At 39.4% G+C, this 22,481-nt stretch overlaps 1 protein-coding gene across 18 annotated transcripts in view; it reads left to right on the forward strand.

The window, feature by feature from the left end:
* The window catches only part of PARD3 (par-3 family cell polarity regulator), a 668,633-nt gene that overhangs the window by 444,508 nt on the left and 201,644 nt on the right, over positions 1-22,481 (forward strand). For 16 of the 18 annotated variants that reach the window (XM_056131187.1, XM_056131151.1, XM_056131168.1 and 13 more), the window contains one exon: positions 6,831-7,062. In XM_056131187.1, coding sequence (XP_055987162.1) covers positions 6,831-7,062 — 232 coding nt within the window. Of the gene's footprint in view, positions 1-6,830; positions 7,063-12,694; positions 12,819-22,481 lie in introns of those variants that run through there. The other 2 variants (XM_056131203.1, XM_056131194.1) reach the window with 1 other exon arrangement.

Consider the following 22,481-nt stretch of genomic DNA (forward strand, 5'->3'; position numbering starts at 1 on the left):
AAGCATTCATCATTCTAATGTTAAAAGTCAGAGACCAGAAAAGCAAATCCTGTTATTCGACACCATCTGTATCACTAGCTGTTCATTTTCTACTTCTTTTTTCTTTATCCAAAGTCAAAATAGTCAACTAAAATAAGAAACAAAAATAATATTTACTTTCCCAAAGTTCTTGATTCCTGCACAGGACTCTGTTGTCTGGCAGGCAAGTCCTCTCTTATTTTTGTGACATTGTTTTTTTAAACCTAATATGAATCCATATAAATTGGTAGTTGTAAGTGGATTTACTGAGTTTAGTAAAATTTTCCATTATTATTTTCCATTCTAGCTTACTCCTATTTTAGCAAATTTGATTGTAAGGATATAGTGCTAGAGAATGTGTAATATGTATAATATTGCATGTATAATCACGGTCACGGTCCTCCCGTTGTTCATAAATTTGCTCGAGCGGGCCCAGTAACGTCTCCATCATGAGACTTGTTGTTACTGTATAATATTAATGTTTAATCCTTAGACTCAAGAATATGGGACAAGGTGATAGTACAAAAGTTGGGATGCATGCCTTGCATGCATGGAATGAAATGACCCCTGAACATCACTGACGGTAGCCCTGGAGGCTTATGAATACCACTGGGTGTGCCCCTGATGGCCCCCCAAGCACCACCAAAGTGACTTTGGTGCACAGCAAAGCAGTCTGAGTAGCCCTGCTCCCCAGCTACTATCATTCTAGCACCTGACCCAGTGGTGGACACCACCCCCCTTCTACCCTCCCTTCCCAAACTGAATATGCGTTGCTGTCACTGGGTATACCTAATACCTAGTATCACTTATAAAAATGGTGAGCAATAGGGATAGCTTTTAAAATGAGTGGATGCCTCTTTAATCATTCTGTCATTCACTCTACAGATGTTAAACCATGCTTTGGATTGTGCCTTCAGATGGGACTACTGTTTAGTCTTCCTTCCTTTCATCCAGCTGGGGAGGGACTTAGTATAAGACTACCGTTTTATGTGTTTCTATTTATTCCTAGCAAACAATTCATTTAACTCTAGTAATAAGTCCGAACAAATCATTTACATCTAGTAAAATTGTCGAAGCTGTCTAAAATACTATTAGCTACTAAATCTTACCCTTGTGTAACACTGTAGATACTTCACAGCTGCTGTAAAGTTTGATTATACAGTGTACTCTTAGGATGCTTTCAGCTGCATTTAACAGAAAATCCAACTCAGACCAACTGAAAATTATGGAAATAAGTTGTCTTACATAGCTGAACTTAGATCTGAACAATTTTCAGGATCACTGATTTATAGCCTAGCGGTATTATCAGAGACCCAACACCTTTGTGCCCCCTCTGCCCCACTAGCCACAATCTAGCTTATTCTGAGGATGATTGCCAGACTTGGGCATTCAGAATTTTCTCATTCCTGTCTAGCAGAAGGGAGTAAGTCATCTCCCTAAGCATTTCCATTCAGTCTGATAGGGGTCATTCTTGGATTTTTAGTCCTGGGCTAACAAAACAGAAGCCTTGTCATCCATACGGTGGTGTAAACTTAATGAATTTACCACTTGAAACTAGACTGCATTTTTAAAACACGGTCATCTTTCCATTAAAAAGAAGAAAGAAATGGGACTTGTATAAGTAACCAGAAGAGATCATTACATTAACAACAGTAACAGGCTTCTCAGTGGAGGGTGGGAGAATACTCTGACCCTGTGACTTTGATTCATCTTTGACAATAGAATGTTTGCAATAGTTGGATGAAATATGTGTTTTTGGCAGGAGCTGCAGAACTTTGTTTCAATTAAAGCCGAAAGTCATTTTCTCCATAATCATTGACACATAACTGCCTAATCTTTTCCAAACTTCTTGGTGACCCAATCCTAACATGATAACCTTGCAGAATTTAGTAGCTTAATTTGTAACGTGGGCTAGAATTTTAATTGAGCTGCATTTGCATCTGTTGAAAACATGGTAATTAGGTATGTCTTAATTGCAGAATGACTATGCTGCATTAAAGGGAAATAAGCAGCTTCATGTTATATCGCCATTAAAAACAGAAACTTGAAAGAATCTGTCTTTAAAGGTAATCACTTAGTAATGCTGCTGATAATTCAATACATAGAGCAGGTTAAAACAGAAATGTACATCAGAAATAGAAAAATATGTCTGCAAGAAGATCATCTTTTTGTGTGTAGGCTATATGCAGAAGGAAAGTAGATAATCTGAAAGATTGGCAAAATTAAAAAGAAATACATGTAAGCTTATATAGTATGTAAAGTCATAAATCACATAAATGTGAGTTAAGTTTCTTGCACTGTAATTACTATATGTAATAGTAAAGATAGATCAAGCTGTTTACTATCAATATATTGCCAATACTTTTCTTTCATGAAAAATTGTTTATATTAATATTTTTGTATTTCCTTAATGTAAATGAGATAAAATCTTTTAAAATTTATAATCTTTCTGCGCACGAATAGGATAAGTGAAGGATTCTTATCTTTCTCTGTCATATTTTCAGTTTAAAGCATATAGAATGTAATTATCTAAAAGAACATCTTATGTTTATACATATGAAGCTCATATTGCTAAATATTTTTAATTAGTTGGCATTCAAAGGGATTAGTTAAATCAGTATACCCTTAGAAGAGTTTCAGTTGATAATATATTATCAAAATTACTATGTTCAGAATAACATAAAGAATCCTCAAATTCTCACTTTAAACAGTCCGCTTGCTTGGAGCAGGGTATTGAACTAGGATTTTTAAATTTATGAAATGAAGTTAAACTCAAAGTTAGTTAATGATTTAATACTAATTTTCTGTTTCATTCCATTTAGAAAGGAAGCTGTACTACATACACCAAAAAAAAATTATTGTGAAAATGAAAAGAATTGGCAAAAAAAATGACATCAGCATATAGTTAGTCATGAAGGCACTGCCTTTATTCTGTTCTCAAGCCAAGAACAGACATATGCCCCCTGTACCTCTGCCAAAACTATTAGGCAGAAAACTAGCAGAATTGCTACTGATACTTCCATTCATGATTTATGATAATGGTTGCTGTGGAAGTCTAAGTCATTTACATTTATTGAGCTCGTTTTTTTGTTTATAGTTCAGACATTGTAGAACGTTGTGAAATCCATTAGATGTTACATATAACACTAACAATAGTAGCGTAAAATATGCCTCAAACCAATTATAGCTAAACCAAATTAAATGGGCCTTTCCAATGGTATTATTGTTGGGGTGTGGCTAGCTTATTGGAGGATTTGTTGGAGGAAACTAGGCATTATTTTCAAGTATATGAGTAGTTATACTTAAATATGGGTGGGGCGGTTATTGGGATAAAATCATGAATCAGGTTTAGCAGCAGACTTTCATTTAAACAATCACTTATGACCAGTTGTGTTGTGCCATCAGTTCTCATTTTAGAAGTTTGGAGAACAGGAGATAAGTTTGCAATCTTACAGATGAGACTTGCAGTTATCAGGCACAAGAATTACAAGAACAACAATTTGTACAAAGAGCTCTAGGAGTGTAAGCAAAAGAAATTTAGTACGTGGAGGATTTCACTAGCATCCATTTATCTAGTTTTAGTCTACCAACAGACCTCCTTTTGGGAATCATTTGATAGGGATTTGGTAAATTTTCCAAAGTTGAGGCCACACCCATTTCCAAAAGGTTTAATGAAGAAATTGGATAGAGCACAGCCATGTTTAGACCCCAATACTGGGTCAGTTGTAGTTTGATTTTATTGGGAAGCTCTCATTTGAAAGGCTATGCATAAGTAGCAGGCCCTTGGGTCAGTAGGTCAGCATATTCTTTCTGTGAAATCATACACACACACACACAAAAAAATGCAGCCTTAACTCAGCATTTATTTGTAAGATTATGGATTTTCCTAGCAGAATACACATTTGAAGTTTGTAATTAGCTTCCTGTAACAAACCTGCACAATTCTTATTTATGTATTGACCTTGGTCCAGTGTCAGAGGAGAATGACTCACAATTAGATAACTAGTACAAAGGGAGGCCAACCTCCCTAAAATCATTAACATGGTTGCAAAACATTCCTAGCATCTTTGTGCACATTTGCTCTAACTTCTTGAATGATTTCATCAATAGGAGGCACAAGCAACAATGTTAAACTACCACACAGAATTGACAATAGGTTTCTGAAAAGCAATGCTGACTGCTGGAATTATCTTCTGGGCTGACTGTGTAATGACTGGATGATAGATTATTCAGATACATGCTGTATGAAGCACGGAATTGAGCAGTCACAGAGTTGATCAGAGAAAGGCATGAATGTTTTGCTGAACTATAAGGATATTATAGCAGAAAGTGTCCTAGACTGAGAGTTTGCGCCCCTTGCCCACCCCCCACCCAAACAAACACACACACACACACACACACACACACACACACACTCAATATTTCTTTTTCCACAACTAGAAATGGTAGAAATTGGTCTCAGCGACCTCCAAAATTCCTTCCAGGTTTTACACCTGGTGATCTTTTCACTTGTTGATTCTGCCTAGCTCGTAACATGCTGCTATGTTGGCTCACTTTTTTTTAAGCTAACACAGAAAAACAAACAAAGACTCGACACTTTTTTTTTTGCTGTTATGCTTTATGACATTAAAAAAAATAAACCAATTTACTTAGCTTTGGGCATATCACCATTTGATTGTCTCTTCTCGTATTTGTAAGGTTTTAGTAGCATAACATTAGAGTCCGAGAATCTTGTAACTGATCTTGTTCTCTTGGTACTGTGTATTGCCAATTCAAGTCTCCCTTGCTGGTTGAGTCAAGACTGAATTCTATTTGAAGATATATTACCTTGATTTAGAGGTCAGATCTTTGTGAAATATTGGGAACAGACCTGGCTCTTCTATTTGGTTCTGTCAGAAGCTCAAAAACAGTGATTTATGAAACTTTTTTGGTTGAGTTAAAGAATTCAAGGAGTAACCCAAAGCCCCAATAATTTCTTTTGGGCAAGGGGGGTTTGCTGTACCTTTCAGAGGCGATTCCTGGCTCTATCCTCAGGAGTGACCCTGACAGTGCTCAGGAAACCATATTCAGTGGCAGGGATTAAAACAGATTTCGTTATATGCAGCTTACCTTCTATATTGGCTCTTTGCCCCTCAACAATAATTCTTACATTTGGCGGATGTTCTTACAACCCATCTCAGAAGAAGTTTATGAAAGTGGGTGTTATTAATGGCATCTATACTTCTTACTCAGTATTGAACTCAATGTAGCTTACGCACATGTTAATTTTTAATGATGTGTGCCTGAAAATTATATGTTTTGTCGCAATGTTGAATAAAAAAATTGCCTAAAAAAAAGAAATTATTGAAACCAGAGAGATACAGGGGTTAAGGTGCTTACTTTTCATGTGGCTGACGCTTCTTCAGTCCCTGACTCTATATATGGCCCCCCACCAGGCCAGATGTGCACAGAGCCAGGAGTATGTCCTGAGCACTGTGCAATGGTGTGGCTCAGACACCTCCTCCCTAAAGAAAAACAAATTTTAGAAAAATGTTCTTGAAGTTCTTTTGGTGTTTAGAAATCTATTCTAGTCACTTCTCATTCATCCACCTGCAAGGAATTTGGAATATTGAAGGGCTCTTTAACCATATGCCTACTAAGTACTATTTTCAAGAATGGAATATTATTATCAGTAGGTACATCTTTTTTGCTGGTGGGGGTGAAGGGCACATCTGGAGAGGCACTGATTGTTTTCATTTTGGAAAAAGAAGACTTTTTTTTAAGTTCAACTGAAAGACTCTCCCCTCCACTTGAACAAATTAAAAAATATTTAATTTTACTTTTATTCAACCTAGTTTGAAACTAGCCCAGGTGCTAATCCTATGAGGTCAGCTTCGTTATTGCGATTCCTCCTTAACTGAGCAAATCTTGTTGTGTTTTGATTTTGGGCCACACCTAGTGGTGCTCCTAGGTTACTCCTGGCTCTCTGCTCAGGGATCATTCCTGGTAGGCTCAGGGGACCATGTAGAGTGCCAGGGATTGAACATTGTAGCTTTGTGCAAGGCGAGTGCCCTATCCACTGTACTGTCGCTCCAGCCTCCCTGAACAAATTTTTAAGATCTTATTAGCCTTATTCAATAATTCAAAAATTAACAAGCTTTTATCTAGTAGATAAAAGGAGCTCTGAAGGAGCTGTACAAAATAAAAGATTTTCATAAGCAGAAGAGATGAAATGAAGTTGCTAGCAAAGAACTGTTTTGGGCAAAGTCACCTTCTTTTGGTGGGTGGCAGTGGTTCAGCAAACAAAAAATTTGGTACTGAATGGGTCATTCCCAGTTGTCAGATTAAAATTCTGACTGAAGTGGTTATTAAATTAGAAGTGAATTCCTAGTTTGTTGAGCTGGGGTTTGGCAAAAGTGACTCCATTTTTCACCTGCCATTTCTTTTTCAATAGTAACTAAGAGTCTGGGGTCTAAGCTGTCTGATAAGGGCCTTGAGTTTCCCCCACCTCCCACTCTGTTAATACATGGTCAAGGATAACATTAGTCTGAATGGAGCAGTGTCTGGCCATGTACTTTCTTCTTTTTTTTACTATTTTCACATTATCTTCATGTAAAAATATGCATTGTAACATACCCATCATATACCCATCATATTTTCTGTTCTAATACTACTCAGAGGTCACTACAGTGAAATTCATTTGGGTGTCAGGACCTTACTATCATAGAAAATGTGTGAAAGTAGAAGTCCCACATATATTTTAGCCCCTTTATTTTTATTCCTTGGTTACTACTATATGCTGTATTGATTTTTTTTCCCTTTTATCTTCCAAGTGGAAGAAGACACAGAAGAAAGTTCAAGATCAGGGAGAGAATCTGTATCTACAGCCAGTGACCAGCCTTCACATTCTCTGGAGAGACAAATGAATGGCAACCAAGAGAGAGGTGACAAGACTGATAGGAGAAAGGATAAAATAGGAAAAGAGAAGAAAAAAGAAAGAGATAAGGAAAAGGACAAGATGAAAGCCAAGAAGGGGATGCTGAAGGGCTTGGGAGACATGTTCAGGTAAGTCACTTCCATCCAAATCAAACCAGGGACATAAGTGAGGGTGAGGTTATTAGATCATACAGCCTTAGATTTGAAACATCATCTTTTTAGTCAGCCAAACTTCTCGAATTCCCAGACCTGACTACTGCCTTTTTACTTTCTTAAGGATTTTCCTTCAGATATTTCAGATCATTTTAGCAGCCTTAAAGATGTTATCTTGCCCACCATGTAAATAACTGCTGAGAGAAAGAGAGCCCAATATGTGTCTTAGCACTACAGAAAAGTAAAAGCCCTGTGGAGACAAAGCGCTATTAAAGCCCTGTTTGTTCTTTTGTGTGTGTGAACAATGGTTCATTATTTAAATTTAACATAGAGCTCAAGTTAGTGGTAGCATTTAAAGGTTCATTAATAACAAGTCTAATAAAAATGTTACAAATAGAGCTTCAATTAGACTGTGTTGATTAATTTAATACTTATTACTTCAGCTGTAAAGATTTCATTAGACGCAGTCTCTGCCTGTTTCCTGACAGTTGTTTTTGTGTCCCTAAATTATACTCTAGGATTACTTAGCATATCATTTTTTACAAATCATTGCTACACAATAAAAGTGACAAGTTGTTCTGAAGTTGCACTGAAACTCTCCCATAAATGTTCGTCTGAGGTGATTTATAATATTCAGGTATTTAATGTTAAATATAAAGATTGCTTGATTGTTCCATAAATTAAACCCCTAAACATATCAAGATGATGGCTCAAAATTGAAAACATGCAGCATAACCATTTAACTTTAAAAACTAGTTATCTTGCATTATGAATCTCTTCCTTTTAACTTTTTTCTTTTCCAAAATGTATACAGTTTTTATTTTCATAGAATTTGTTGATTTATGATCCTGAGGTTGCCCCCAATAACTCAGGGAGCAACAAATAGGTCAGACCTGAAAGTGGAGGAGTCCCGGTCCAGCCTGCAGATACACAGATGTGTTCTGTAGGTGTCCGATGCAGCCAAGTCCATGGGTGACGTGAGTCATGAGAGAACACACACCCACCCCTATTAGCAGGCTCACTTGGATTTCCATTTTTAGTGCTTCCAAACACAAGGATTTTTGCAGTTTTGCATTAGTGTTATTCCTGTTTATATACTGTGCCTTCTGGATGCATTTTTAATAGGTCATCTTTCCTCATTATATTCCTTGTCCAGAATACTTACAGGATGAAATTGCTCTAACTGCCACTTTATTTCAGTTTCTGTGTGAGCCAGGGGGCTTTAATTCCCCATATGCAAACTCACACTTCATAAGCTGGCACCTGCATAATGCACAGAAGTAAGACTATTTACCATTGATTAAAATGGAAGGAATTCATATTTCTTTAAATTAGGGAATATACAATGAGAGGAACCTCCCCTGAGACTGCCACTTACAGCTGGGAGCACAGTCTTATTTCCAGAGGCTCTCACAAATACCTATTGAAAGCTAATTACTTGCTGTTTCCATTCATCGGTCAACATTGATTTAAATAGATCATCTAGTGCTCTATTCTTATCATAGAAAATGAGTAAATTAATTTATTTATAGATTATTTTTTATTATTTTGAAAATAATGAATTGTCTGAATTATACATATTTTCTTGAAGCTTGCCACTCTAGTACTAGAGAGCTCCTTGTGGTAGATTTGTCTTTTGGAGACCAGAGGAGTGTGGGGAAATTGGTGAAATTTATATTGTTTCACGGGAGCACTGAGATAATAATGCAACCATGTGTTTGCCAAAATTTCTGTAAAGTACATTAATTTTCCCTCTCTACATTAAATTCTATAGGATATACCAATACTGAAAGCCAATTTTCTAATAAAGAAGTTGATGTATTTGTAATTCAAGGCCCATGTAATCTTAAAGGCATCTTCTATCTTGAGGTGCAGGGACTGAAAATTTTTCTAGATATTGAGCTCAGATTCTCCCAGTGTTTGAGAATGACTACTATGAATATCACAGGGCTTGGGATGTGGCTGGGTGAAGAGCATGGGCCTTGCATGTATGAGGCACTGGGTTCTAACCTGGTCCCTGGGACATTGAGACGGTGATGGTTTGAGAGAGAGAGAAGAAAGGAATTCAGAGATCAGGTCAAAGAGCTGGAACACATACTTTGCAAGCAGGCGTCCCTGGATGGCTTTGCAGCAAGCATCCCAGGGTTGCCCGTGCACTGCTGGGAGTGACCCCAGATATGATCAAGACACACCACATACACAGACACACAAACCACAGTCACACTGCAAGCATTCATACTTATCTGCGTATAGGACATCAACACTTTGCCAGAATCAGCTCACATAGACTTGTGAGAATCAGTTTTCAAGTTTTAGAAATTTTGTCAACTCTCTGTTCAATGCATAGAATTTTTGCCAACTATCTAATTATTAAAAATTAAAATAAGTTACATGAGCTGAAGGTAAATGATATTAAAATATATGAGTTTCTAACTAACTTATTTTACTGTGATCTGGTTTTATGTTTTTGTTTGGATTTAGGGACATACCTGGCAATACTCGAATTAATAATAGTAATAATAACAGATAATAGTATTAGTAGTAACAGATAATATTAATAGTAATAGATAATAATAACTGGGGCTACTATTTCCTCTGAATCGTTCACAGGGACCATGCAGGGCCAGGGATTAAACTTGGACCTCCTGCATACGAAGAATGAAAGAACTCTGGTTTTGGGGGTGCCCAGGTGGTGCTTGGAGCTTCAGAGCTGAACATAGTGCTCAAGGGATCACACAGTGCTGAAGATTGAACCAGAGTCTGTCCCTTGCCTAGGCATGCACCTAATTCTATCTCTATATTGGAGGTGATTTATATCTGTTGTGTTGGCTTGGCACTAATAATGTGCTGCTGCCCTTCCGAGCTCCATTCTTTGGTATATCCTGGTGCATTTCTGACAGCAAAGCATCTGAATCCATAAAGCAGAGCCTTGTCACCTGGGAGAGCCGTGCACCACCAGGAGAATGCAAACTTTGAAAACCAAGTTGTAGGCCAGTCTAGTTTACTCAAACCTGGCTGTGAGCACTGCTTCAACTATTTGGGAAATGGTTGAACCTGGTCAAATTCTGCATCTTGACAGTGAGTTGAAAATAATTTATTAGGGACTGGAGCGATAGTACAGCAGGTAGGACATTTGCCTTGCATGCAGCTGACCCGGGTTGGATTCCCAGCATCCCGTATGTTCCCCAAGCACAGACAGGAGTAATTCCTGAGTGCAGAGCCAGGAGTAACCCCTGAGCATTGCTGGGTGTGACCCAAAAAGCAAAAAAATTTAAAAAAAATAAAGAGAAAAGAATTTATTAAATGTAAAGCAGGCTTTTTGTTTTATGGAGTATTCTTAATCCTTCCATCACATCATTAATATTTGTCCTTAGTATTTGAGTAGATTCTTAAATACTAAGATTTTTTTTCAGAACCCTTTTAACTTACTTTCTATACTTACTGGATCTAATTAATCGAGACTAATAGATTCTTATGTTTATGTATTTTATGTTTTCCTTTGTTTTTATGAATAACAGAGAAATATAGTTAGATTTTTAAAATAATCTCTTTCTCTGTTTTGTTCTAAGGGACTATTAGAATGCGTATTTTTTAAGTAGTTTTGGATTTTATAAGCTTATATACAAAGCACTGTATGAGGCAGGAGAGATAGTACAGGGTTAAGGGGCTTGTCTTGCATGAGCCCACCATTATATATGGTCTCCTGAGCACAACTGCACGTTTCCAAATACACGCAAAACAAGAGCTAATGACGTATGAACATACATATTTCTTAGAAAATACTTTAAGACATTTTAAGCAAGACTGCAAGACTGTAGGTGAGTTGTACAAAACAAACATGTTTGTGTGTTTGGAAGGGGGTATATTTTGATTCCTTTTATTAGTTCCTTTTACAAAAGAAAATGAATGGGCATGCTGGATTTATATTGTTGCGATTAAGGCACTTGCTTTAAATGTGGCTCTGGCCACAATAATGGTTCAGACCCTGTTACTTCATACAGTCCCCCCAAGCACTGTCAGGTGTGGTTCCTGAGCAACAATGTGTGGCCAAAGATAAATACATAAATGGTTGCACAACCTAAAAATAAATAATTTTACTAGACAAAAAAACTCTATAAAAGCTATTAGATACTGAGAATCTAGTTTTGTAGTTATATAATCTCTCTTCAGTCACTTGAGGTTGCAAATAATGTGTTTTTCTTTAAAATACAGGTGCATTTGCTCTATCATATAACACATGTAACAGTCCCATGCAATAGACAACACACACATAGACACAGACACATTTCTACCTCTATATCTGACAGCCAAATAGACTGTATTTGTTTTATCCATTGGTATATACAGACAACATGATTTTCTTTTTCACATATTGAATGATAGTTATATAAGTGATTTAATTATTGATAAACAGTTCTATGAAAGAATGTTGAGAGTCATATGAATCACTCTTCTATTTATAAATTATGGAGTATGTAAAGTACAAAAGCTGCCTTAAAGCAAGTTTTAAATCACAAATTTCTATCTATAAGAAATCACATAACAAATGCGTTTTATGTTTGTATGACTTTCTCCTTGTCTGTACATCTTTTTTTTTTTTTGAGCACATAAGGAATTCTTATTGTCTACTCCAAAGGTTTTTTTAGCTAAGAAATCTGAGTGTGTTTATCAAACAGTTTACATAAATTGTTCACATAATCATTCTGTGTGCAGAGGAGAGGGGTTTCTGTAATTCAGGGTCTTTGTTCTTGATTCGTGGGTGCCTGGTTACTCAAATTTAATTCAACAGGCCTGAGGTTACTCCTCCGTGGAATTCAGGCCGGTTCATATTTGAGGCCCTGGGTTTGATCCCTGACATGGAATAAAACAATACTATAAAATGTTCTTGAGAAAATCATTACGAAAAAGAAATTTACCTGTATTTTAAAAAGAAAAAAATATGTCCTTTAAAGGGTTTAAATGTGTTCCGATTTAAAGAAAAGCAACAGTATTATTAAGCAACATGTTTTTGCCTTGTTTCTTTCTCCAAATTCAAATAAGATAATGTGTATTCCCCCTTTTCACTCCTGCAATAAATGTAGTTTGTTTTTTCCTTTGCCAAAAAAATGAACTATTAGTGTTTTGAGTCAAAGAATTTTTTACACTTGATAAAGGTTCTCCCCCCCCCCTAGAAGATTCTTAGATGTGACCTTACTGTGCATGCTTCAGATTTATTTTGTGCTGCTATCTGTGTTTAGCAGAGAGCCTATCACTATAGAAAGCTCAAGCAAAAGCAATGTTGCCGTATTACCATTAAAATTGAATCCTTCAATTACATTACATTAAATGATTACCTGGGTCCCTGCAGCATTGCTTTTATTCAGTTCTGTAAGAGGAAATAGATAATTTAGTTTGAAACCTTGTTTGGTTGAAATCAGATATACTGCTAACTTTCCCTTTTTAGAATATAATAGTTTGCAGAACACAATGAACATGATCAGATTTGAGAACTTAATGTTGTAGTTTGGATTAGAGCATAGAGGCTTTTGCGAGAATAACAAACACAAATTCTTGTTGCTTCCCTTCTTGTACTTACTAACCGTGTGTCTATACCGTGTTTCTCATTTAGCCTTGCCAAACTGAAGCCTGAGAAGAGATGAACAACAAACCACATTCAAAAATGTTTTGAGAAGCACATATTGCACAGTTGTTTTTTTAAAAGAAAAAACAATAAATTTACTTTTAATGAATTATTAGTGGCTGTTGACGAATTTTGTTTCCGACATCAGCTGTTTTGATGGTTTAGTTATTTCCATATGAATCAATTTGGAACTTTTTGATCTTGATTTCAAGCTTGGGGGTTTAAATAACTACTTTAAAAAGACAGAGAAATGTTTTCTTCCCCCAGTCTTTTTCTTTTTTTCATTTTGCCCCTTTCCATGGTGCAAAACCATAGTCCAGCTGCTGATATATTCAGAAATCATCAGCACACACCAATTTGTGCTGTCAAGCTTTAGGTGCCCTCCTGGTTTGACCATGTAACCCAGTGGCTGTGCCCAGGCAGGCAGAGCTGACCACTTTCAGGGAAGTGATGCAAGTGAGTGGAGGCCCGCGCACCAGCTGAGGGCCAGATGGGCCTCACTGAAAGGAACTTTTTGGCAAAGGGATGGTTCCCTTATGAGTTAGAATATAGACAAAAAAACAAAAATACCTCCACCAACAACAATCCATGGAGAGGGTTACGAGGAAAGTAAATGTTACAAGTTTGGCTGTACCAGCACATCTTTTTGGAGAGAAACAGATATGCTTTGGACAAATAATAAGCTCCCATTTTGCTGAAACCCCACATTCTTTCATAAAAATGTGTCTGAAAAGAGTGTGCCTAGCCAGGTGTTACAATTACTGGCTTGGCAATACATGATGGGTTCTGTCTGTCCTTACTTCCCTAGCAAGCCTTCTGTTGGTTGAAGCTTCCATTCCCAATCTCTTCATTCTGTAGAGACCTTTGTTTTGCTCTATTTTCTGAGAATGTTAGACTTGCAATGAAAAGCCATTATAAAAACAAATAAAATCATGAAAAGGCAGTCATTTCCTGCAGGGTGTCATGGAGTTGGTCTGTGCCATGTGTGTGTGAGGATTGCTCTCCGCTGTGAGTGCAAGGCTATTTGTACGCCCTCTCCCCAACCCCTCCCCGTCCCCACTCAACAGAACCCCTCACCTGGGTCTAGGAAGGAGGCCCACCGAGAGGGTTTATTTGTTCATGTCAGAAGTATCAGGGCTTATAGTTTCGCCTGGCTCGGCCCTAATTGCCCTGTGGAATAATGTGACCAGCTTCACATTGGCAAAATTAAGTGACATCCTGGGGAACCTGTTTGTGATTTAGGAAATTTAGTTAAAATAAATATCTAGAAAACTATGCCCATCTAAATGAAATGCAGGAGCAATACTTGGTCACTGAGAAGAAAGAACTTGAAAAAGAGCAATTTAGAATCATTCCGTTTGTTTTCTTGTCATTTGGATAGACAGCAGCTGTTTCATAGGGACACATGTGGGGAGGTTTCTTTGGAGTAGATTCCAAATTTGTAGATCCCAAGGACTTAGTGCACGCTGCTTATCATTTGAATGGAAACAGGGGCTCCATTTTCAAAGACAGGAATATAAGTGTCATAGCACAGCGGTAGGGCGTTTGCCTTGCACACAGCCAACATGGCCGACCCGAGTTCAATTGCTCCGCCCCTCTCAGAGAGCCCGGCAAGCTACCAAGAGTATCTCGCCCGCACGGCAGAGCCTGGCAAGCCACCCGTGATGTATTCGATATGCCAAACACAGTAACAACAAAGTCTCCAATGGAGATATTACTGGGTCCGCTCGAGCAAATCGATGAACAATGGGAGGACAGTGACAGTGAGACAGACCTGTTAGCAAAGACAAGTTTTGGGGTAGCAGATATCATTTTCCCCAAGTATCTTCTTCTACTTAGTACTCTTCGTTAGAGAACATCTGACATCTATAGCCCTGAAGCTGACTGCCAAGGAAGCCAGTAAAGGCACAATGCATGACGCTGGGCCTTTCCAAGACCTTTCTGACGCTCCTTAATGTTTCTTTTCCATAAACCTGTGACATGAATATAGAATGCAAGTGTCAAGAATGACACCTACTTTATAGTCTCTGTAAAGCAAACCCTTTCGTAAAAGAAATTTTTGACAGCTCTGAGATACTAAGTCAATTTCAATTCCAGACTGTGTAGAAAATGGGATTTTTTTTTCTGCAATTGATGTGAAAATTGAAGGCTAGTGACTACTCACTCTCTAATAACACAGGATAAATAAATACTATCACACCATTGAAAAACATACTAGAAGACAGACGCAGCTAATGACGTTTACCATATCATATAGGGGAAATATTCCTTCTGAATGTGTTTATTTGTTCCCATCAGAGGCTCCATATCTTATACATTAATATAATGGACCAAGGATATGTTAGTTCTGAATGTATTTTTATCTAGCCACAAATTATTATATAAAGGTAATTGTTTGATCATTTCAAACAGTCTTTTAAAGAATTCACTGGGGGAAGTGACCTCTTACATAATTGAATGTTAGTTGGTTTTCTTCTGACCTATATTTAATAATAGCCAATTTAGAAACAAAGGAATAAAATTGTATTAAATTTCATATCATAGTGAAGTAGCCATGTCTCCAGATAACCTTTCATCTTGTATTTATTTCTTAGGAAGGATGATTCACCATGCTTCACCTTCGGCCAGTCCCCCTAAAACCATTCCAATTCACTCTCTTCTCGGATATCACTCCAGCTAGTCTTTGTTCTGTTTCAGAACCATGGGTCTCTAAATGCAGTCTCGGGTAGATGATTCCTAAATTTCTTTCTCCTACCTGGGCATCGTCTTCCAACTCTAGATTTGTAGCTCTGTTATCTTCACAAGTTTCCCAGCCCTGAATGCCACTCCCCTCACTCAGTTCTGTGTTTGTCCTGAAACTGCTCTGCACGATTTTCCTTGCTGAGAAAATGGCACTTTAGCGATTTTAGGTGCTTCTTCACGTGCCAAACCCTGGGGTGATCCTTGACTCCTGCTTTTCTGCTCCTCCCCACCTTGAAGTTTTTCATATGCTAAGGCCCATTTAGTCAGATTTCAGTGTCAGGACCCTTGAACTCTCTTCCCTGATTGGTAGCCCTCAAGCTAGTGTTGCTGTTTCTGTGCTAGCTTCCCTACGTTTGTTCTTGGCAACCCAAGTCCTGTCCTTCTCTTCTGTTTAGCCTCCAGTGTTTTTCCAGGTCACTCTGTATAGCAGCCAAAGACTTAAAAAGTTCCCTCTGAGGCTCCACAAGGTTAACGTCCCTCCTTCTACCCCCCTGGCCTTCCTTCTTAACTGGACTCCAGCTATACAGATGTCCCGTTCTTAACCAGCCCCTCGTCCTTTGCTCCTTCCTCAGCTTGTTTAATCGTCCATCATCCACCCATGGGTTAGTTCTTACACCTTCCCTACTTTACTCGACTTTTCCACGAATCTCTCCAACCTTGCAAACTGCTCCCTCTCCTCCCGAATTCCGACCTGCTACCTGATATATCCCACTTCCTTGAAGTAAAACTGATTTGGCACTGGCAGGGGTTGTTAGCCCATCCATCCATAGCTGACTACCTGGCACACAGTTGGTGTCCAGACACTGTCCCAGAAGCCAGCAGGGTACTTATCCTGCTTTAGTGACCGCACCACTTCAGAAGCAGCCTGGGCTTCTGAAGCCTTGAAGAGCAGCTTTCCTTCTCAGCAGGAACTGCCTGAACACGCGGGAGCCGGCCCTCTCCAGAGCGTTTCTCCAGTGACCCAGGACAGTGGTGTGTGGCTGCTCCAGCTCCTGCCCTCCTCGGGTTTCAGCGCTGAGGCCTGGGCCTGCACACAGCCCTGAAAGTATGGACCTCGGTCCAGGAACCCTACAGAGCCCGAAAGCTGGGCAAAAATGCTGCCTCACAGGCCCAGCCCCAACCAACCGCATCAGAACCTGGAGTAGTTTTACCCCCAGAGGATCATGAGTAGAACCCGAAGGCTCATGAGCATCACTTGGAGGTTATAGGTGTGGGAGGGTAAAAAAAAACCCTTTCTCTTCCTTCCCCCCACTTGACTCTTTGATAAAATAATTAAACCAGCCTAAAACAGATTCATAAGAGAGATTGTAATTTCCTACATATGGGAACCCCACCGCTGCTGGACCTGAAGAAGTCTCCAGTGCAGACAGGTTGACACTGAAGAAATGACCGATGAAGACACTGATGTTGGGGTAGTAAATTCATAAAGAACTTCTCAGTTCTAAATCCCTCTCTCTGATTAAAGGGCATCCACCTCTGGGTACTTAAAGTTTAACTTTCTTTTGGGCATTTATTTCCCACTTCTGGGCAGACAAAGGAGGTTGAGCGAGTGGCCTTAGTATCTTCTGCCACCAGTTTCATCACCTCGCCTGGCACTCCCTGCCCTCTGTCCTCCCCAAGGCTTCGGGATGAAGCTCTGTCCACAACATTCACAGACCATACCTTTTCTTCCCTCATCACTTCCCCAGCAGTTGTTTGTTTGCTTTGGGTTTGCGCCACACCCAGCAGTACTCAAAGATTACTCTTGACTCTGTACTCAGAAATTACTCCTGATGGGGCTCAGGGGACCATATGGGATCGGGGGCGGGGGAGGGGGAGGGAATCGAACCCAGATAGGCAGTGTGCAAGGCAAACATCTTACCCACTGCACGCCAGGTCTTCTGCGTCTCAATCCTACAGTGTTCCAACACCCATCCCAACACAAGTGTAATTTCCCAGCTTCCCCATCATTTTTGCATCTTCTATTGCTGCCCTGGCATATTCAATATGCCAAAAACAGTAACAATAATGGGTCTCATTCCCTTGACTCTGAAAGAGCCTCCAATATGGCAGCGTTGGGAAAGACAAGTAAGGACAGGTTGCTAAAATCTCTCGGCTGGGATGAATGGAGATGTTACTGGCACCTGCTCAAGTAAATCGATGAACAGTGGGATGACAGTGATGCAGTTATTGCTGCCCTGATGACTTGTCTCTGGATCCACCTCTGGCAGAATCCACACTAACCTAGTAACAGGGGAGAGGGGGAGGCATTATCTATAAATACATCAGCTTTCTGCAGTAAGAGCAGGCAGCATTGGTAAGGAATTTCTGCCTGGAGTCATTTCCACTGTGATGAGTGATCCTCTGGGCTGTGCAGGTCACTTCCCAGACCTGCCTGTGATCCAATCATCAGTGCTCAGGGGTCATCCATTCCAGCATGGTGCTTAGGGATTACTGCTGTGGAAACTTGTCCTGGGGATTGAACCCTGGCCCCCTGCCTACAAGGCATGCATGCTCTAGCCTGTTGAACTATTTCTACATCTCAGGCTACAAGCTTCGTGCATGCGTGCTACAGAGCAGGATGTGTTGTAGTCTTCTCTATGACCCCTGTAGAGGGTCATACCCAGAGGCTGCTGACAACGGTCTCACCCGTAGATGGTGCTGTAAAGCTTCTGTCTACCTGCCTGGTGTAGATACACTTGGGGCCCACTTCCTCCTGAATCTTCAAGAAGCTTTGTTAGTGACTAGATTAGAATTGGTGACAACCTCAACTCCTTAGTCTCTCTTTCCATAACATTATATTTGTAACATACGTTTTTCTGTATTGAAAGTGTTTTGGTTTGTTTTGTGTTTTGTTTGGGGACCACACCTGGCAGTTCTCAGGGCTTACTCCTGGCCCTGCACTCAGGGAGCACTCCTGGTGGGACTTGGGGAACCATATGGGGCATTGAGAAATAAACCTGGGTTGACCACATGAAAAGCAAGTGCCCTGCCTGCTGTACTATATTCCCAGCCCTGTTTGGTTAATAGTATTAGTCCCTGTTTGGGATATAAGTTCAGTTATAAACAAAGAAGAAAAAGGAAGAGCTTTTACATTTCTTAACATTCAAAGGGATAGAACCTTGGAACTGAACTGAATTTATACTTCCTGCACAATATTCTCTACTTTGTGTATTAAGGTCTCTCCATTTTCATTCTCTCATTTGGAGTATTTCCTGTTCTCACTTTTTGTTCCACATTTCTGGTATTGTTCTGTGTGTGCTGCTCATTGTGACTGTCCTTCAGAGGGGGAAAAAAGCATTCCTAAGGTAACATAATTGCACCACTACCCTGTTAACAGTTAGCATTTCATACTATGGATATTTCTATGGGACATTTGCATTAATATAATTTTCATCATAGCCCTACAAGTTTGATGCCTTTTAAGTCCCTTTTTAGTTTGTTTTGGGCCACACCTCGCACAGCTCAGGGATTACTCATGGCTCTGTGCTCTGGAATTATTGCTGACAGGGCTCAGGGAACCATATGGGATGCTAGGAATCAAACCCCAGTCAGCCACATGCAAGGCAAGTGCCCTCCCCATTAGCTGTACTATCGCTCGAGCCCCTTAAGTGCCATTTTATGGATAAAGAAACTAAAGACAACGATCCTAGAAGCAAATTCATCAGAGTTCCAATGTGGCTGAATGGTAGATGTGTGAGAGCCAAGATAGCTATTACATCCATCATAATAAAGTGGAATTTCCAGTGTATACTAAGAAGGCATGCATCTCTGCTGGCTTTGTGGAACGTAAAATCCTTGCAAGCTGAAATAGTGGTGCTATTATTGTGATGATATTTTTAATTTATTTTTGTCTTTTTGACTTTTCCATAGATTCTTCAGTATAAAAACAGAAAAGTTAGTAATTCCAAACATAGGGAAATAATGAATAGTTACTATCCACATAATTTGAACATATTCAATATACAGTGTGTGTGTGGGCTGGAGCGATAGCACAGCGGTAGGGCGTTTGTCTTGCATGCAGCCAACATGGCCGACCCGAGTTCGATTCCTTCGCCCCTCTCAGAGAGCCTGGCAAGCTACCGAGAATATGTTGCCCGAGCGGCAGAGCCTGGTAAGCTCCCCGTGATGTATTCGATATGCCAAACACAGTAACAACAAAGTCTCCAATGGAGACGTTACTGGGCCCACTCGAGCAAATCGATGAACAATGGGAGGACAGTGACAGTGACAGTGTGTGTATGCATGCACACGTGTGCGCACACACATGCTTACATACACACATTCATGCACTTAGCTCATTTCTTCAATCTCCAACATTAAGCAACCACCACTTGTTCTCTGTATCTATGAGGCTAGTTGTTGATTTTTGTAGATTCCATGTGTACAAGTGAGGTCATAGGTGTTTGTCTTTCTCTGATCATGTCTTCAAGGTCAATTTACCTTGACACAAATGACAAGATTTTATTTTTGTTTGGGGGCCCCCATCTGGCTTTCCTCAGGGCTTATTTTTGGCTCTGTTCTTGTGATGGTTAGGGAACTAACTGTATGTGATACCTGGGTCAATCATGTGTAAGACAAGTGCCCTACCTCCCATACTGTGTTTTGGCCCCACATACGGCAAGATTTAACTATTTTATATTGTTGAAAATATTCCATTGTGTGAGTATATTATCACATTTTAAGGAGTCACTTAGGAGGTTTCTATAGCTTGTGTATTTTTAATAATATTATAATGAACATAGGATCACACTCATCTTTTTGAGTTAGTGGTTCTTTGGTTTGTTTTGGGGGCTATACCCAGAACTGCTCAGGAGTTACTCCTGGCTATGTACTCAGGAATTACTCTCGGTGGTGCTGAGAGGACCATGTGGGATGCCAGGGATCGAACCTTGTTGAGCCACATGCAAGCACCCTACCTGTTGTACTATTTCTGTCCCCTGATTGTTCTATTTTTAATGGAACTTTCATATTTTCCACTGTGATTATACCAGTTTACATCGCCATCAACAGTGTGCTATAGTTTCCCTGTCTCTATTATCTCACCAGTACTTATTATTGCTTATCCTTTTGATGATTCTCATTCTAATAGGTGTGAGGTAATACTGTGGTTTGATCTTATATTTCCCTGACGAGATGCTATGTGTGCTTTTACATACCTGCTGACTATATGAAAAAATGTTCTCTTCAGATCCTCTGCCCAGTTTTTAATTGAATTGCATGGGGGGGATTGTTTTTGCTATTAAGTTGTAAGAATTCTTTATATATATATTCTTTATATTTATATATATAAAGAATATAGGCATATATATGCCTATGAGATACATTGTTAACAAAAAATTTACTCTCATTTCATAGGTTGCCCTTTCATTTTGCTGATGCTTTTCTTTGTTGTTCAGAAGCTTTTTAGTTTGATGTAGTCCCACTTGGTAATTGCTGTTTTGTTGCTTGCCCTTAGTATAAAAATTGAAAAATAATCAGGGAAACTAATAACAAGTCTACCACCTACATTTTTACCTAGTTGCTTGATGATTTTAGAGTTTCTCTCAAGTCTTGAATCCATTCTGAGGTACTTTTTATGTCAGTGAAAGATCTCTGTTTTGGTGTGTTCTTTTGTTCATGGCTGTTCAGTTTTTGCAGCACCATTTCTTGGAAAGATTGTCTTTCTGTAAATTAATTGGCCATGAATGTGTGGGTTTGTTTCTGGGCTCTCTATTCTGTTCCATTGATCCATGTCTTTGTTTTTCTTAATAATAGTAACTCCCACTGGCTTCAGCCAGGTGGTGCTCAGGGACCACCAGGTGATGCTAGTTGAGAGATGTGGTATTGGAATTCAACCCAGGGCCTCACACATCTAGGCATGTGTGTTCTACCACCTGAGCCACACGCCTGTCTCCTGATAATGTTTTGTATTGGAACTTTAGTAATAATGATTAAAGGACAAAGTTATATTTTCTCCTTCTTCCAACTACCTTTTATAGTTAATCCGACTCCTGGACACTTCATGTCCCCCTAACCTTATGGAATGTTTCTGTGTACCTCATGTCTTACCCTACCAGTGCTTTCTTTCTTTTGCCCATTAAGGCAGCTCTGAGGTTAATCTTTCTCTCAGACTGTTTATAATTTCTGCTTTCTCACCAGTTTCTCCAGCATGTTTTATGCCATCCTTTCGCCTAATTCCATTATTTTACAACTGAATTTTGGATTCATTCAACTTTTGGATTCCAAAAATTTTGGCCCTTTTTCTTTTTCTCATCTCCTTTTAGGATCACTTAATCACTTAAGCACTTAACTTCCCATTAGTCGTCGATTTGCTCGAGCGGGCGCCAGTAATGTCTCCATTTGTCCCTGTAGCGTGCTAGTGTAGCCCAATGGCATCTGTTCGCTCTGGGAACATGAAGAGCCTCAAACCGATCGTTCATGATCTTGATGAAGAAGTCTTACTATCTGGTAGGTGGGCGGCCACGCGGTCTTTTGACATCCCGTGGGATCCAGTCGGTAACAGCTCTAGTCCAGAGGTCATCTTTAAATCTCATCACGTGACCAGCCCATCTGATTTTTGACACCTTGGCAAAGGAGACAGTGTCCCTGATTCTTGATCGTTGACGGATATTAGAACTCCGGATTCTTTCTCTTATTTGAGTGAAACGTGATATTCCAAGCATAGCTCTTTCAGTTCCTCTTTAGGAGACCCAAATAGCATTAATACCTTTTAGGATGTAGTGCTAAAAACTTGTAATTGAGGAAATGATGGCAACTATTAAATGACTCAGTACATGTTGCTTCTGAACTGCTTTGAGTAAGTAAACCTGAGACCCACAGTTGATAGATTCTCAGACAGAAACGAAAGTTTCCTTCGGTCTTTTTAGAGCATCACAAGTATTAGCCAGTTAGCTGAGTGATATTACTTAAAAAGCCGTAATGGAGCATTGAGTCAGCGAGGTAGAAGGCTGAGTTGTCTTAGCCACACTGGGGGAGAGTTGATTGCCCTAAAATAAATGGTTCGATGTACTTCAACATTCAGATCAGAATATTTGCAAATGAGCAGTAAACC

Source organism: Sorex fumeus, unplaced genomic scaffold (assembly GCF_029834395.1).
Source record: "Sorex fumeus unplaced genomic scaffold, SorFum_2.1 ptg000007l, whole genome shotgun sequence".
Classification (NCBI taxonomy): domain Eukaryota; kingdom Metazoa; phylum Chordata; class Mammalia; order Eulipotyphla; family Soricidae; genus Sorex; species Sorex fumeus.